This window comes from Ovis canadensis, chromosome 9 (genome assembly GCF_042477335.2).
Source record: "Ovis canadensis isolate MfBH-ARS-UI-01 breed Bighorn chromosome 9, ARS-UI_OviCan_v2, whole genome shotgun sequence".
Taxonomy (NCBI): domain Eukaryota; kingdom Metazoa; phylum Chordata; class Mammalia; order Artiodactyla; family Bovidae; genus Ovis; species Ovis canadensis.
The window spans coordinates 32,215,918-32,234,818 of record NC_091253.1 but is presented as its reverse complement, the minus strand read 5'-3'; the positions used below and the strand labels follow the sequence as shown (position 1 = coordinate 32,234,818).

The following is an 18,901-nucleotide window of genomic DNA, read 5'->3' as shown; positions in this document are numbered from 1 at the left end:
CCAGCCACTGCAGGGGACAGTTCTGGTAGGCCAGTGGTTGGGACTCTGCCCTTCTACTGCAAGGGCCGTGGGTCAGAGAACTAAGATCTTGCAAGTCACAGGGCACAGCCAAAGAAAAAAGAAAATAAGATTCTAAAATAGAAAGAGAAAATAGGAATTTCTATCATTCTAAGTCTACCTGGAGACACCAAACTGAGTTTTAAGAAGGAAAGAGTATATCAACTTTACATTAAAAATATACATATACATGTTCACAGCAGCATTATTCACAACGGCCAGAGGGTGGGAACCACCCAAATGTCCATGGATGGATAAACGGGTCAATAAAATGCAGTACAGACATTCACTGGAGCCTTCAAAGGAAGGAGACTCTGACGCCAGCTACAGCATGGATGAATCTTCATTATGCCACAGGTGAAGTAGGCCCATCACAGAAGGACAAACCCGATACGGTTTCACTCACATGAGGATTCTAGAGTAGTCAAACCCAGGAAGCATAAGAGAGTGGTGACTGTCAGGGGCCAGAGGGAGGGGAAATGAGGAGCTGGTGTTTAACGGGCACAGGGTCTCAGTTTTATAAGACTGAGAAGTACCGAGACTGGTTACACAACAGCGTGAATATACTGGACACTTCTTAAACGTACATTTAAAAATGGGTAAGACAGAGCATTTTATGTGTACATTACCACAGTAAAAACCATTTTTTCCCCCCAAAGGGAAACACAGTGGCCTCTCCATGGAGAATGGATTGGAGGAGAGTAAGGAAAAATGGAAAGAGCAATGAAGAAGCCGCTGATGCTTTCCAGGCAAGAGGTGCTGGTGGTCTGGACCAGGGTGACTACCCTGAGGAGCAAGAGGAGACCAGAACGTGGACATTTATTTTGGAGAAGAACCACGCTCGTCTTCCTCGATGGATTCCATGTGGCCACGAGGGAAACAGAAAGTCTCTGGCTGTATACAGAACGGGTGGATGGGAAGGCTGTTTATTTCTATGGGGACGCCATTTATTTACAGTTGAGCAAATGGGACAAAACAGGTTTGGAGAAGAAATCAGAAGCTGAGTTTGGCAGTCCCTTTCCTTGATACAAACACAACCACACACACACACACACACACACACACTTCATACAAGACTGTGGCATGAAGTGGATTTTAGTAAATGCTGAGGATTTGCCTCACAGCTCAAATAACCTAAATTGAGTATCATTATTAAAGTACTTTTGGAAGTTGGAATATAAAAATATAAATTTTGGTTTGTGTTTGCTGAAGAAACACTGGAAAGATACCTAAAAATGAAAAAGAAATTATTTATGAGGAGTGGGACAGTGGAATGGGGTGGAGAGGGACAGAAGTTGTACTAAGACATTTCACGGTTTGCCTCTATATCGTTATTATTTATTAAACTGTTTATTTCATTTTATTTTGGTCGTGCTGCATGGCATGTGGGATATTAGTTCCCCGACTAAGGATGGAACCCAAGTCCCAAGCATTGGAAGTGAAAGTGAAGGTCGCTCATGTCCAACTCTTTGCCACCCCATGGACAACATAGTCCATGGAATTTTTCCAGGCCAGAATATTGGAGTGGGTAGCTTTTCCCTTCTCCAGGGGATCTTCCCAACCCAGGGATTAAACCCAGGTCTCCCACATTGCAGGCGGATTTTTCACCAGCTGAGCCACAAGGGAAGCCCAAGAATACTGGAGTGGGTAGCCTATCCCTTCTCCAGTGGATCTTCCCCACCCAGGAATTGAACTGGGGTTTCCCGCATTGCAGGAGGATTTTTTATCAACTGAACTACATGGGAAGCCATTGGAAGCATGGAGTCTTAATCACTGGACTGGCAGGGAAGTCCCTATTTCTACAATACTTTGACTTATGAACCATGTACATGTTTTTTAAAGAAAATTAAAATTTAAAAATTAAAATTAAAGTCATTTAGACTCTCTCCCTTGGGAAAAATTCTCAGTGGTTATACCATCCAGCCAGGTTCTGAATCCTCTCTCTTCCCATTTCTCCTCCTTATATACTCCTTCCAGGGTTGAGTCTTTTTCTGCTCCAATCTAGATTTTTCTCATTTTGAATTCAATTAAAATCTCTTTTGTCTCTACTTTCAAGCTTAGCTCTGGGTCCATTTTTGCACATTAAAACTCACAAAAGTGTTCATATGAACAAAAGACAAACAGAATCCTAGGAGTGGTACATTTAAATGCAAATCCTGCCCCTCCCATCAAGGGTACAAAAATAAGATGAGGTCGTGGGGATGTGGTGTCACGGAAGCTGTGATACCACAGAGAACCTGAAGACAGACAACCCAATAGGTGAGGTTAAAGAATACCAAAGGCAAATAGTACTTAGCAAACAGCTTTGCTTGGGACCAACTTGCCTACATTCTCTAGCTTCCTCATGCCATCTTTGTTGGGCATGTGTGTCCTGGATAAACTAACAAAAATTAAAAAAAAAAAAAAAAAGAACAGAAGTTGAGTTTGGGACATGTCACTTTCAGGAAAGCGGAGAGGCACGCTGTCGAGTAAATAATTGGGAACCTTGTCTTTCTTGTTTATTGCTATATTCCCTAAAAGGGTTTCTGGTACACAGGAGGTTTTAATAAATATTCATTGAATAAGCAGATGGATGGGTGAACAGATGGAGGGATGATGGATGGGTGGATGGATGTATGATGGATGGTTGATGGATGATAGATGATGGATAGATGCATGATGGATTATGAGTGATAGATGGGTGGATGGACAGATGGACAGATGATGAATGGATGGAGATGGACAGATGAGTGATGGGTAAACCAAGAGGACAGAGTCATTGCAGGCAAGAGAAAAGTCTTTTGAAGAAGTGGTCAATCTGTTTTGTTCTGTTTGTTGTGAGCTCAATGAACACAGACTTGTAACCTGCATAGAGCAAGTCAATCCCACCCACAAGGGCTTAAAATCTTTATTTCGTCTCTTATTTTTTCATTATTTCTTCCTTCCATCTTTAGACATGGGAGAATGGGGCCCTACACAAGGGCAGTGGCCCCCTTTAGAAGGTGCCTCTGGCACTATGGTCTATCCTGAGAAAGGCAGAGAAGGCAACTGTCAATTCTATAAATAACTGTTACCATTCATGTGCCAAATTTTTGCGGCTTTGGTACCTTGTTTGCTTGAGTGCGGGAAAAACTGTGAATGAAAGTTGCTATCTCGCCTGTGCTCTTTTTTCATAAAAATGAGAAGTCTTAATTGGGAATTAGATGACAATGAAAGTGGAGTGGCCTGGAACTTGACGGGCTTTTTACAAATGGCATTATGAGTTCAGATTTTCACTCATGGGAGAAGCATGCCCAGCAGTGTGGCAAAAAGCATCTGCCTGAGCCCCAAATAAACCGAAGTGCCTAGTCTAGGGTGCGGCACCATTCCGCACGTATGTTCCAGTCTGGCTGAATTCTATTCATGTCTGCATAGGAAAGGCAGTAATGGTAGACTGAATAATTCACTTGTAGTGAATAATTCACCTGCATGGTCTGAAACCCTGTTGGTCACAAGAGGGGAGGGAGCAGGGAACCCTGTTGAAGAGTCCTAAGGTTGTGTAACTCCTGGTTGCTCATGAGTTTTGGAACTTGGGGTGAGCCTGTCCTCTTGAAAAAGTATCTGGAAGAGGATCACTGAGGTATCTTCCTGCTCTGCCTCTGAGACACAAAACGGCTGCAAGTTCTCTAGCAAATGTGCCCTAACTCTGTCAGCTGTCCCGCCCCCTCCTCTACACCCAAATACCCACTACAGTCCAGAATGGTTCCAGGCAGGAAATACTCCTTCCATTTGAAAACCTGCATGAAGGAGGCAGACAGTCCAAGCCGTGTCTGTGTCTGTGAGTGAGCTGGCGCTGTCTGTAATCGTTTCTTTCAGGCGGGATTACGTGTGTGATGAGGCATCCTGGGCCCCATTCAAGAGCACTTGACCCAGACTCCCAAGGGTCACTGTCCTCAAGTGGCTCCCATACAAGGGGGTCTGGGGTCCTACTACCACTTCTGCCCAAATTCTGTCAGCTCTAGAGGTTGAGATGGTGTCCAGGAGATGGACTGATAGACCTTATCAGTAGTTTGCAACAATAAGAGTTTCAGTACATATTTTAAAAATATACTACGTATATTTACATTTATCATTATTTCTGTTTTGTAAATACAGAATAGCTGTATTCCATACAGCTTTCCATAGCTGCAGGTTCTGCATTCACAGATTCAACCACGTGTGGCTCAAGAACATTTGGGAAAAAATTCCAGAAAGTTTCAAAGTGCAAAAGTTGAATTTGCCACACTTGGGCAACTCTTTACATAGCATTTACATTGTTTTTACAACTATTGATAGAGTGCTTGCACTAACTAATCTCGAGATGATTTAAGTACACAGGAGGATGCACGTAAAGTGTTAGTCGCTCAGTCGTGTCCGACTCCTTGCAGCCCCATGGACTGTAGCCTGCCAAGCTCCTCTGTCCATGGGATTCTCTAGGCAAGAATACTGGAGTGGGTTGCATGTAAAGGTTATATGCAAATATTGTGGCATCTGATACAAGGGACTTGGGCATCCATGGATTTTGGTATCTACAGAGGGGTCCTGGAATAAATCCCTTGCAGATACCAAGGGATGACATGTATACAAACAGTACAACTGTTTCCAAGAGGTGGTCTTTCTTTATAACTTCGAGTAAGAGCCATAGCTTCTCTGATATTGTGACATGTTTTTGAAAAGGAACCAGAAAGAAGACAGCTGAGTTCCCTCTGTCTCTGCAGCAGCCTGTGGTGAGTGTGGTTTACTGGGGATTGTGAATTACAGTCTTGATTCACTTTTTGAGGGCTTCCCTGGTGACTCAGATAGCAAAGAATCTGCATACAATGAAGGGGACTCAGGTTCGATTCCTGGGTCAGGAAGATCCCCTGGAGAAGGGAATGGCTACCCACTCCATTCCTGGAGAATTCCAGGACAGAGGAACCTCGAGGGCTACGATCCATGGGGTCACAAAGAATCGGACATGACTGAAAGACTAGCACTTTCACACTTTTTGAGGAAACATCTGTGAACCCAAGAAGCAAATGAAGCAAGTTATAGTGGAAGTAACATGGTCTGAATATTCAGACCTGAGTTCGAATTTTGGTCTTACTACTCAGGAGCTGTGTGACTCAGGAGGTGAGTAACTCAGCCTCTCTAAGACCCAACCTCCTCAACCCATAAATGAAAGCATGAGCGTCGATTTCTCATTGGTGGCGTGAGGACCACGTGAGAACACTTGCCGGACTCCAGGCACGAAGTCCCGCCCAGAGGAGAAACACTCAGAAGGTGGCTGCCGCTGTGATCACAGTTAAGTTGTTCTTGAGCAAATTTACATGAAATTGGCAGAAGAAAATGGTGTCCAGCAACCACAGTGAGCCCCAAAACTTTATCCCATGACCAGCACGACTGCCCAGGGGCCCCAGGCCATACATAACTGGACCCTCTGTCCCGACACAGTGATGGGAAGAAGAGGACTCATGATCACAAACGTACCTGGCTGCTGGGTCTAGCTGTTCTTTCCTATGAGGAGAAAAAAATAAACAAAGCATAAATTACATGCAACTGCTTCTCCTCTCCCCAAAATCTGTTTGCAAGCTTCCTTTGCTGAAGATGCAGGAGCAAGGCAAAATGGCACATGTAGAGGGGGACCCATGAATGAGCTGGGGTTCCCCAGGCAGACCCTAGACCCCTCCTGCAACCTAACGGGCCTGGTTCTGAACTCCAAGATCCCTCTCAGCCATTCATTCATTTATTCCAGAGGTCCACAACCTCGGGGCCACGGACTGGTACCTCCTGTCAGATGAGTGGTGGCATTAGATTAAAAATAAAGTGTGCAAAAAATGTAATGTGCTTAAATCATTCTGAAACCACCCCCCTCCACCACCCAGTCTGGGGAAAAATTGTCTTCCATGTAACCTGTATCTGGTGCCCAAAAGGATGCAGACTGCTGATTTATTCATCCAAAAAATGGTTCCTGAGCACCTACTGTGTCCCACAGCTTGTGCTGGGCTTAGGTGACCTGTTAAGTGGTGGGGACAGATCAGGGAATCAGGGATTAAATGAGATAGCACATATAAAGGGCTTCCCAGGTGGTGCTAGTGGTAAAGAACCTGCCTGCCAATGAAGGAGACATGAGACCAATCCCTGGGTCGGCAAGATCCCCTGGAGGAGGGCATGGCACCCCACTCCAGTACTCTTGCCTGGAGAATTCCATGGACAGAGAAGCCTGGTGGGCTACGGTCCATGGGGTCTCAAAGAGTTGGACACGACTGAAGCGACTTAGCATGTGCACACACGCAGACAGCACTTATGAAAACAGATCTAATGTTATTCAGTCCTAGAGAAAGATAACTGCATATTGTCCTTCTTTTCCATTTCTAAGAACTCCAATAATCTTGATCCTGCTCATAAAAAGAACAAGTTCTGCTTATACAGTAAATTAACTGAGCCTTTTTGGTCAGGTAACTTGTTTCTTGGGCCTTAGTCTCATCGCCATTTTTGTCCTGTATCTAATGATTCCAGAGCTGCAGTGACAGACACTAATCACAGATGGCCATTGAAATTAAAATGAAAGAAAATTAAAAATTCTGTTTCTCGGTTGCACTAGCCATAGATACTTCACAGCCACCTGTGACAAGTAGTTACCATGTAGGGCAGTGCAGCTATAGACAGTTCTGCTACTGATACCACTTTTAGGGAACTGATAAGTGTGCGTGGGTGTTTTTGTTATTGTTGACGGTAAACAACATGGGATTTTTAACAGGTGCCCACTTCTCTGCTTGTGCATGAGAATGTGTAATTTACTATCTGCCCCCCCTACTCCCCAGATTCTTCCTCTACCTTAACCTCCTACCACCTACTTCTATTAGGTCTACACAGTCTCTGTGCTATGTGGCTTCAGCTGTGTCTGACTCTTTGTAACCCTATGGACTATAGCCCTCCAGGCTCCTCTGTTCCTGGAATTCTCCAGGCAAAAATACTGGAGTGGGCTGCCACGCCCTCCTCCAGGGGATCTTCCTGACCCAGAGATTGAACTTGTGTCTCTTAAGTCTCCTGCATTGGCAGGTGGGTTCCCAGGTGCATAGAGCCACCTGGGAAGCCTGTCTCCACAGGCCACAAATCAGAAGACCTGGGTTTGGTCTCTCCTGTGCCCAGTATCTTGTGTGACCTTGAGCAAGTTCCTGAGCTGGAGGCTTCTGTTTCTTCTTATCTAAAATTGGAGTTGGACTTCAAAGTCTCTAAGGTTCTTTGAAATTCAAAAGTAATGAGTATATAATTCTAAGTAAGCATAAAAACAAAACAAAAAAGGCCATACATCACTCATCACTGGTAGCCCAAAACATACAAATATATACATACACATATCAATATGTACATGTGTGTATACATACACACATATTCTTGCAAAGTAACAAAGAACTCCACGTGCTGGAAATGGATATGACACTACTTTTAGAACTGGGCTACATAACTGCATGGAGAAGGCAATGGCACCCCACTCCAGTACCCTTGCCTGGAAAATCCCATGGACGGAGGAGCCTGGTAGGCTACAGTCCATGGGGTCGCTAAGAGTTGGGCACGACTGAGTGACTTCACTTTCACTTTTCACTTTCATGCACTGGAGAAGGAAATGGCAACCCACTCCAGTATTCTTGCCTGGAGAATCCCAGAGACAGAGGAGCCTAGTGGGCTGCCGTCTATGGGGTCGCACAGAGTTGGACACGACTGAAGCGACTTAGCAGCAGCATAGCTGCATCCTTCAAGATCTTTTGGAGGATTACAAAATCATGCAGCCACCATGGAAAACAGTCTGACGGCTTCTCAAAAAGTCAATATAGAGTTACCTATTCCACTCCTAGGTATAAATCCAACAGAACTGAAAACACATATCCACAAACAGGTACTTGAATGTTCATGGGGTATAACAGCCCCAAAGTAGAAACAGCACAAGTGTGTATCAGCTGATGAATGGATAAATAAAATGGGGTCAATATCATGAAATATTATTCTGCCATAAAAGCAATAAAGTTCTGATACACAAGACAATATAGACAAAACTTGAAAATATTGTGCTAGGTAGAAGAAATCATAACATTTTATTTATTTATTATATTTATTTATTTGGCCATGGCATGTGGGCTCTAGTTCCCTGACCAGGGATCGAACTCAGGCCCACTGCATTAGGAGCACAGGATCTAGCCACTGGACCACCAGAGAAGTCCCAAGATTTTATTTTTTATATGAAACATCCAGAATAGAGTAAAAAAAATAAATGAGTGGCTGCAGGGGCTTCAGTAAAAGAGGGAACCAGGGGTAACTGCTAAAGGGCACTGGGTTTCTTTGGGGGATAACGAAAAGACAATGGCGATCAATACCCAACTTTGTGAATATGTTGAAACCCACCAAACTGTTACTTTAAATGTATATCTTTTATGGTATGTGAAATCCTTTTGTAGTATATGAAGTATATTTCAATAAAGTCTTTTTAAAAATAAATCAAATAAAAACCCTTTAGGAAGCAGGTGAAGACATACCAGTGTACTATCAGCTAATTTTTATTTTGCTGTGAAACCTATGGAATGGGTTGGAATATGGGGAACATTTTTTTCTCAAGGGACTGCCTTGTTTCAGAATGGTTGCCAAGTGAATTCTCTAGTGGCTTTATACTTTGTCCTTGAAAAAAAGAAATAAATGTTCTCTCCTAGTCTAAAGCCATTCCCATATCACAGCAGCTGTCTGCAGCACACTGTATTCCTCCGAGTCTCTGACAGCTAGGACAATGCCTTATTTATAATAAATCAACCCAAAAGAATGGGCCTATTGCCAAGACCTTGGGATGCAAAGCAAACAGAAATCATCTTGATTCAGCGTTCAGTACGGTTGCACAAGCTCTGGTTCTGGAGTTCAAGGTCAATCTGTTCTCTTCAGGAGAAGCAACCGGCCCATTCTAAGACTCTTGCTCTCCTAAGGAATTTTGATACTACTCCAAACTTGAAATGATTATAGCTACAATAGGAATCTGCCTGCAATGCTGGAGACTCAGATTCGATCTCTGGGTCAGGAAGATCCTCTGGAGAAGGGAATGGTTACCCACTCCAGTATTCTTGCCTGGAGAATTCCCTGGACAGAGGAGCCTGGTGGGCTATAGTCCATGGGGTCGCAAAGAGATGGACATGACTGAGCGATTCACACACACACAGAATAGAATTCTAAAATCAGAAGGAATCATAGAAAGCGCCTTCAGGGCGTATACCTGCATCCTAAGTCTCTTCAGTTGTGTCCGACTCTTTGAGTCATGTGTGACCTTCGTGGCCCAACCTTAGCATATACAAGGAGCTCAAAAATACTGCTGGACTGAATGCCTGGACTAGAAGGTGCCACGTGCCACTAGACCCTCTTGGGACAGCACCATAGATCCTGAGCTGGGAGAGGGAAGCACGGCCCTGAGGTTTGGGGGCCCAGTGGGTCATAGTCAGGTTTTGGATCCTCTTCTCTTTGTTATGGTTACCCACTGGAAGGTTTTATGCAAGGGAAATGAGTCAGGAGACCTCGATGTCCTCAGCGTCCTTAAATCTTCACCGCAATCTGGTGATGGAGGTGGAGGGAATATTGAGGCTGAGTTCAGAGACTGGTCACAAGTCCCATAATGAGAGTAAAGGGAGGTGGGAGAGAGTCCCTAGTCCAGCGTTGGTTCACGTCATGGTCTGTGAACCCAGATACATGGCAGAAACATGCTGCGGAGTGGGTGGGTCCCCACTCCAGGTATGAGTCTGCTCAGGGGTCCTAGCGGTCCAGCCTTCCATTCATATACTTAAAACTCTGAGCTCAGGATCGAAAACCTGGCAAGGTGCAGTCTGTTTCAGAAACCCAACTAGTGATCACAGGCTTGGAGGACCCTAGATGTGGCTGACACTGGCCAAAATGATCAAAGTTTCTAAGCCCCAGTTGGCTCCTTTGCAAAAGGAGCCTGGTGACACCAACCACCCAGCCTGCCTCCAGGGGCTCCTGTGTTAAAATCACCAGGGATGCTTGTCTGAGATGCTTCAACTATTCCAATGCCATTAACATTGTTGAGGGCTTCCCTGGTGGCTCAGCGGTTAAAAAATCTGCTTGCAATGTGAGAGACACAGGAGACGTGGGTTCGATCCCTGGGTTGTGAAGACCCCCTGGAGGAGGAAGTGGCAAACAACTCTAGTATTCTTGCCAGGAAAATCCCTTGGACAGAGGAGCCTGGTGGCCTACAGTCCATGGAATCACAAAGAGTCAGACACAACTGATGCGATTAAGCACACAGCACAAAACTGCTGAAGGATGCAGGATCCACATGTCCACATCCCCCACTGATTATAACCCATCTTAACATCTGAGAACCTCTGACTTATTTCACAGGGTGCTTGTGAGTATTAAATCAAACGTCAACTTGTATTCCAGGAGCATACTGGATGCCCATAAATATTCATTTCCCTCTCCCTTTTCATAGGCGCTGGCCATTGGAAATGGAATGTAATTTTTTTTTTCCTGAAGACTCTCATTTAATTTCTCACTTCTGAGAATACAAAACATCTCTGGGCCCCCAGAGGACCCCCCCAGATGTTTCTTCCCCCGCCCTTTCCCGTCTGGGGGTGAAAGGCACGACTATCCTGGCCTCCAGGATGGCCAGGGTAGCCCACTGCACCCACTCCTGACTTCCTCAGCCACTGGCCCTGCTCCAACATTGACAGGACCTTCTCTTTCAGCCACTCCACACTGTCTAGCTGGAAACCCTGAGTGACATCCTGAGGTCATCTGGGGAGCCTCAAAAAATACTGGGCTGCACCCCCTTACCTGCCTCCTCCCTGGGATTATGATTTAATCAGCCTGGGGATGGTCTGGGCATTGGGATATTTTAAGCTCTAATGAGTCTAACATGAGGCCCAGACTGAGAACCACCATCCTCCGGGAACTGTGAAGGCCACGGCACACATACGGACCCAGAAGCAGTGGTGAGTCATGCCCTGAGCATTCGGCTGAGCCACTTGCCTGAAGAACGGAAAAGAGACGACTGATTCATAGAACCTCCACGTCGCCACGAGATCAATCCTGTTGGGGTTGGTAGCATAGTACCTCCAAGCGGCCTGGGGAGGAGAGACGAGGGGTGGGAATGAGCTGGTGTCACCCAGAAGGTCACACGGAATCCCACAACTTTGAAACAGTCAGCCCTGGACACCTCAGGGTTCAGTGTACACTGAGGTCATACTCAGAGAAGCCAGATTCTTGGCCTTTTGTAGCTCCTATGGGAAGAAAAACCTCCTTGACCTTATCATCTCAGATGGAGAAAACCGATGTAGTAGGGGAGAAAACCGATGTAGTAGGGGAGAAAACCAACATAGTAGGGGTAGGGTAGATAAGTGAATTACCGTGAAGAGGGGAATCTGAGCATAAGAGCCTTGAAAGGAGCAGGGATTCCTGTTGCTGCACGATTCCTTGAGACTTCTCAAGGAGGTGGGAAGACAAACAGTCTTTTGTGCCACTTCTGGGTGCAAAAGACAGTCTGGCAGATGAGGTTTTGATTCTAACACACTAGATCTTCTGTATATTGTGATGGTTTTGGGGCTGGGGAGGGTAACAGGGCAGACTCTTAGAGACCAGAACTGCCTTAGAAACTACAAGCTGCAAGATAACACTGTGCACCATCCTGCATCAGCCCCGCAGGGACACTCACTGCAGCTGGAGGCAATGTCATGGGAGGCCACGCAGACCACCATGCACCATCCTGCATCAGCCCTGCAGGGACACTCACTGTAAGTGGAGGCAATGTCATGGGAGGCCATGCAGACGATCTGTCCCAGGCAGCCAGCCAGAGCCAGAACACTCTCCCTTCCTATTCTCTCTGCTCCCAGCAGCCCATAAAACCACGAAGCAAGAACTCTCCCTGAAAGAGAAGAGGGAGCACTCTGCCCCTCCTGTCATTTCTCACTATTGCCCCGGCTCCCAGCCCAGGGTGGGGGCAGCGAGAGGGAGGAACGGCTGGCAGGAGGCCACACCCGCCGCTGCATGGCCGTCTGCTGGGTGGGGTAAACAGTGAGCTGGTCGGTACTGTGCACACGCGGGCATCTCTCCCTCTCTGGACTTATCAGCTCTCTATCACGAGCAGATGCAAGGGCCCACATCTCCTTGCAGCTGGTTGGCTATGCATCTGTGCTCTATTCTGACTCTTCCTTGTGGGTTCCCTGTTCAAGACTGTGGTGAGAATAGAAGGGGAGAAAAGCTAGTGTGGACCCAAGTCCAGGCCAAGTTCTCCACCCCATCAGGGGTAAAACAGCTGATGGGCGGGCTCCTGTCTGAGTCCTGTGTCTAGTTTTTGACTGGCTTAGAACGTGGATGGGAGAGTAATGGGATGGTCACTTTCAGGATACACAGTGACCAGTCATAGAGATAAACCATAGCAACACCCAGAGTTGTGGCAAGCAGGCTTGGTCCTGGGTCCACCCCAGATCACGGTATGCCCACTCCTGTAGAAGCATATGGACATGCGTGTGTGCATGCACACAGACAGAGACACATGCACACACAGACACACAGACACAGACAGACATAGACCCACACACATACACATAGACACACGCCCATACACATAGACCCACACAGACACATGCACAGATGCGTGACCCCATCCAGTTCAGCCCCGGGCAGACAAACCTGGATGAGCTCAGCAGCGGGTTTCCTCCTTTTCTCAAAGTGCTTCTGGCGGTGCTGTTCCTGTACCTTGAGCGCCAGCCCGGACCCCAGGATGCCCTGAAGGGAGAGGTCAGGCCCTGAGGTCAGCTCCCCCAAGCCTCTCCTGGAGCCCCACCCCAACTCTCAGGCCCCAGTGATGACACCGAGCGAAGGGGAGAAGAAAAGATCCCTTCTTTGTCTCCCAGGCAGTGGGGGCTGGGTTAAGTGGGGCCTTGGAGTCAGGGTTCAATCCCCGACTCTGCCACTCCCAGCAGGGAGGCCCTGGGCAGCCTCTTCTCTGCTGCATCTCAGGTTCTTCCACAGGGAAGTCAGACAGCGGCACCCACCTCACAGTTCTGTGAGGGAAAAATGAGATGATGTAACAGGGACTGCCTAGTAAGGAGTAGGAGGCACAACAGATTACCAGTTAATATTAATGGAATTTAAAAAATATTTCAGTCTCTTGAATTGTCACGTGAGACTTTCACTCTGACTGGCATTTCTCCGAATTGTGATCTGTTTTGATTTCTAGGTCAAACTCTCATGTGGAGTACATGGCGGGGTTGGGGGGGGCACACCCCTTTCAAGTTGAAAGAGAATTTAGAGACCATGTCCCATGCCCACAGCCCCTCATCTTTTATAGATAAAGAAACTGAGAGTCAGAAAGGTCATCTTCCCAAGGCCAAACAGCTTAGGAAAAAACACTGGACAGCTGTGATGGATGAAGGGAGGGCTGCGATGGATGAAGAGCCTCAGTATCAAAAGGATGGGAGATGAAGGGCAGGGAAGAGGGGCTGTTACACTGGAAGGTTCTTTTCAAGCTTTGTGATCAAGAGCCACGCTTGAAGGAGCAGGCCTGGGTCCCTGGCTCTACAACCCAGTAGCCCTGTGACTATGGAAACTTAACTAACCCAATGAAGCCTGTCTCCTCATCTGGAAAATGGGGAGAAATGCACACCAAACTCCAAATGTTTTTACAAAGATTAAATGAGACAGTGTAAGGAAGCACGTGGCATGAATCTGGTTCACAGCAAGTTCAACAATGCTGTATATTATTATTGCTGTTATGATGCCGATGGGCACTGGGCTTTGGGAAGTTATTCTACCAGGGATCAAGAATTTGAGGGAAATGCATTTTTTTTTAACACAAACTAAAAGATGACAGGGCAGAGAAGGGAACTCACAAATATAAAGGACTCACTATGTGCATGGAATATGGGGGTGAAAGACATAATCAAGCCCCAAGGGGGCTCACATTCTCCCGGGGAAGCAGATTTGGAATCTGAAATCCCAAGTGGGCTCAGAAATGCTTTTACAGAGCGACACCAGAGGAGGGAGTGCTGAACTCAGCCTAAAGAAGGCAGCATTGAACTGGGTCTGGAGGATAAACAACATGTCCCTGTATAACACAGGGAACTATATCCAATATCCTGTGATAAGCCATAATAGAAAAGAATATTTAAAAAAAGAGTATGAGCTCAGCTTGGTGCTCTGTGATGGCCTAGAAGGGCGGGATGGGAGGGAGGTCCAAGAAGGAGGAGCTATATGTAAACGTATGGCCGATTCACTTGGTTGTATAGCAGAAAGTAACGCAACATTGTAAAGCAATTATACCCCAATTTTTAAACAAAGAATGCCTATATGTACATGTGTCACTTTGCTGTAAAGCAAATGTTCACAACACCGTAAATCAACTATAGTTCAATAAAATTTTTTTCAGAAAAGAAACTGAGTCTTGAAAGAGGAGTAGGTGTTTGGGGGGGATCACTCCTGGCAAAGAGCCGCACAGCCTGTGGCAGAGACAGGACAGCTTTGGGTTGACGGGGCTGGAAATCGGGATATGAGAAGGTGGAAGATGAGGCTGGATGGCTGAGCTGGGGCCAGGCAGTGATGGGTCCTGCCCATCATCAAGGGGTAACAGTGAGGGCACTCACGGCTGGCAGGGCAAAAAAGGAGACGCCGATTAAGGAAAAGGTGGCTGCGATCAGACGGCCTTCCCACGTTTTGGGCGTCTTGTCTCCGTAGCCAATGGTGGCCAGTGTAATCTGAAAAGAGAAGCGTTCAGACACGGGGCTTCCCGGGGGAGGAGGTCAGTGATGTATCAGCCGAGCTTTACCCATAAGCCTTTGTACTGACTGGGGCACTGTCCCGTTTAGAACAAGACTCCCATGGGAGGGAAGGTGCTAAAGACCAGCAGTCTTATATAGGAGCCTTGAGACCACATCTGTTTCTAAGCTAAGGATTTCTTCCCTATCATCAGTCAACAGGTATTTCAAGAATTGCAAACATGTGTATGTGCATATATATTCATGTGTATGTTTGCAAATGCATGACTTTGTGTATAGCCATGATTCTGAATGTATGTGCTCTCGCGCATGTACTTATATGTATTGTGTGTATGGGTGTGCATGTCTAATGTCTGGGCCCGTGTCTGTCCAGGTATATGTTGAATATTCCTCTGTGCGTTGACACTTGTAGGTTATCAGCACACTTGTACTTATGAACATGGAAGTCAGGCTACGGGAGTAGCTAAGAGTGTGGCCTCTGGAACCCAAATGCTTGAGTTCAAATCCCAGGTTAAGCACTAACTTGGCTCAGAGAGCTTTGAATTAGTGACTCAACCCCTTCAAGCCTCAGGTTCTCCAATTTGAAAAAGTGAAAGTGTTATAGTTGCTCAGTTGTGTCTAACTCTTTGCGACCTGCTAGACTGTGGCCCACCAGGCTCCTCTGTCCAAGGAATTCTCCAGGCAAGAATACTGGAGTGGATAACCATTCCCTTCTCCAGGGGATCTTCCCAACCCAGGGATCGCACCCAGGTCTCCTGCACTGCAGGTGGATTCTTTACTGTTTGAACCACCAGGGAGCTAATAATAGGAGTTATTTGCACTTAAAATGTGTTTATAAATGTAAAGTGCTTCAACAATGCTTTAATACCACATGCCCGATGGGGTGGGGCCATGCGTCTCTAGGTGTGCTTGAGGGTCTGGGTATATACATCTGCTTCTGCCACTGAGTCTGCACAGCAGAGCCTGGCTAATGACAGGTAAGGTCCCTGAGTGACCGTGGGACGAGGCTGATCAGAGCCCTGACTTCTAGGGAAAAGCCCCCCTTCCAAGGGCCCCCTGCAGGGTACGTCTCCTGGGGGGGGTCCTAAATAGAGGTGCTCTCCTCTCCCCTGTGCTGAAGAACGCAGCTGCCCAACCCCATATGTCCACATCACACCCTCCACATCCTTCCGGCCCTCCAGCCAACCCCCATGGGACAGCTTTCAAGGTGGTGACTCACCAGGCCCCACCACAGGGCATCTGCATAGGTCTCAAATTCCTCTTTCATCTCTTCTCCTTGGGCATCCACCTCCGGCACATCTTTCTCAACCAGGTAGACGAGAAATGAAGAAAGGATGAGCGTCAGGAACCCGATGTACCAGGCGGTGATGAGCTCCTGGGACAGCAAGCAGTGGACAGGGAAGGGGTCACTGCGTGGAGGCTGGGAGGAGGTTGCAGGCAGACACACTAGAGCTGGAGTGCAGGTTTACCAGCTCTGGGACATGGGCCAGTTACTCACCTTCTCTGATCCTCCCCTCCCATCACTGGAAAATGGGGGTCATTGTTTTCATCATTAACAGAATGAGGGGATGGCTCTAGAAGGAGAGGGAGAGCTCTGTGGTCACTTAATCACAGCTCAAGAGGCTTCACGGGGAAGCAAGAAGGCAGGAGGGACAAGGCTCGGGACTCAGGAGACCCTATTCTCTGCAGGATTGGGAAGAACAACCATAAAGCTCTTTCCACTTGGAAAGTGACAGCGAGGGGGAATTATCCTGGCAGAAGGGACAGACGTGTGGATGGGGACCCAGCCCTGCCACTAACTGACTGTGTGACTCTGGGCAGATGACCTCTCCTCTTCAGCCTCAGTTTTTTCATTTTTAAAATGAAGGGACTGAACCACAGAATTTCAAAAAGTGCCACAGATACTTCAAATGCAGATAGGCATTTTTTATACGAAGTAATCACATACTGATTTAAACTATATTAGCATAAATTAAACAAAAAACCATTATTTCGTGGATATCATTGCATGATAGACTGGGATATCCTTGAAAACAAGAGAGAGCTGATGTAAAGGAAAAATGTTAAGGGTGGTAATGGTAAGGGTGGTACACAGACATGGCAAAGATGGGCAAACCACTGAAGTTTCACACACCCTGACCATGATGATCCCTGAGGCACTTCCTATGTCTCTCATTCTGTTCCACCTCCAAGGGTTACCCTGGTAGGTTGGGCAGAAGAAAGTCAAGGTCATGGGCAAACACAGTCTGGAGATTAGGCCTGACATTCCTGCTAAGTCATCACGGAACTGATGGCTAACAAACACATGAAAAGATGCTCAACATCACTCATTATTAGAGAAATGCAAATCAAGACCACAATGAGGTACTATTTCATACCAGTCAGAATGGCTACGATCCAAAAGTCTACAAGCAATAAATGCTGGAGAGGGTGTGGAGAAAAGGGAACCCTCTTACACTGTTGGTGGGAATGCAAACTAGTACAGCCACTATGGAGAACAGTGTGGAGATTCCTTAAAAAATTGCAAATAGAGCTCCCTTATGACCCAGCAATCCCACTGCTGGGCATACACACTGAGGAAACCAGAATTGAAAGAGACACGTGTACCCCAGTGTTCATCGCAGCACTGTTTATAATAGCCAGGACATGGAAACAACATAGATGTCCATCAGCAGATGAATGGATAAGAAAGCTGTGGTACATATACACAATGGAGTATTACTCATCCATTAAAAAGAATACATTTGAATCAGTTCTAATGAGATGGATGAAACTGGAGCCGATGATACAGAGTGTAGTAAGCCAGAAAGCAAAACACCAATACAATATACTGACACATATATACGGAATTTAGAAAGATGGTAATGATGACCCTGTATGCGAGACAGCAAAAGAGACACAGATGTATAGAATGGACTTTTGGACTCTGAGGGAGAGGGTGAGATGATTTGGGAGAATGGCATTGAAACATGTATACTATCATGTAAGAAATGAAGTGCCAGTCTATGTTCGATACAGGATACAGAATGCTTGGGGCTGGTGCATGGGGATGATCCAGAGAGATGATATGGGGTGGGAGGTGGGAGGGGGATTCAGGATTGGGAGCTTGTATACACCCGTGGTGGATTCATGTCAACGTATGGCAAAACCAATACAGTATTGTAAAGTAAAATAAAGTTAAAAAAAAAAAAACAGGAAAAAAAAAAAACAGGAAAAAAAAAAAAAAGAAAAGTCATCACAGAGAATGAAGCCATTCACATCAACAGAGTTCATCTATCCGACCATCCTCGGCCAATCAACGGGCCTCCTGGGCCCATCGCATCTCGCTGAGCCTTTGCTCACATCGGTCCTCTGTCCTCCCGGCCCCTCCCTGGGGGCCCAACCAGAGAGCACTGGGGCACCTAAGACCCGTGTCATCTCCATTATGAGAGCTTTCTGGATGTGTGCTCCCTCAACTAGAGCGAGCTTTCATTTCTAGCTTTTTTTTTTCCTTCTACGTCTTCATCATATTCTAAACAGATGTTAAGTCTCTATTACGCTCATTCGCTCATAGGTCTGACCTCTGCCACAGCATCGCCTGCCTGGTGCACTCGGGTGAGTTCACAGCAGACAGAGGTTGTTTGAGACACTGCGGACAATCCAGCAGCCCTTCCCCTCCGTGAGTGTCCACTCCACCGAGGTTTGAGAAGGAAAGGATGAAGTGGCTGGTCCTTCCCCAGTCACGAACCTTTCACCCTGTAGACTGTGATTCCAGCGTGACTATGTTCTTTCATACTCTCCGCCTCCAAATGCTGAACCAGAGAAACAGCTGTCCATGTGTGTATGGAAGTCCCGGCTGTGTGGGATGAAGAGCTGGCAGCGATCACTGGGGAGGGAAATGAGTCCCCACTGTGCCTTGCAGTCATTCAAAGGCCATTCAAGGTAATTCTGACTTGATGCAATGTTCACCAGCCGCTCCGTGGCAGCGGCGGCTCCCCGACGTCCACCGGCTCCTGCACACGCCAGAGCCCCCCAGCAATCAAGTGGCAGTTGAGGGTTTGGGATCCAGTCTGTGGGAGGGATGGGAGCTACTTCCTGTGTTAGGTCCATTCTAGAGGATGCTCGCAGGC

General features: G+C 46.7%; 1 protein-coding gene across 1 annotated transcript in view; it reads right to left on the bottom strand.

Moving 5' to 3' along the window:
• The window catches only part of KCNQ3 (potassium voltage-gated channel subfamily Q member 3), a 290,783-nt gene that overhangs the window by 15,703 nt on the left and 256,179 nt on the right, over nt 1–18,901 (bottom strand). Inside the window, exons 5-9 of the mRNA XM_069600947.1 lie at nt 16,012–16,167; nt 14,661–14,771; nt 12,709–12,804; nt 11,050–11,144; nt 5,524–5,550 (exon numbers count right to left, since the gene is read on the bottom strand). Of these exons, the coding sequence (XP_069457048.1) occupies nt 5,524–5,550; nt 11,050–11,144; nt 12,709–12,804; nt 14,661–14,771; nt 16,012–16,167 (485 nt within the window). The remainder of the gene's footprint in view (nt 1–5,523; nt 5,551–11,049; nt 11,145–12,708; nt 12,805–14,660; nt 14,772–16,011; nt 16,168–18,901) is intronic.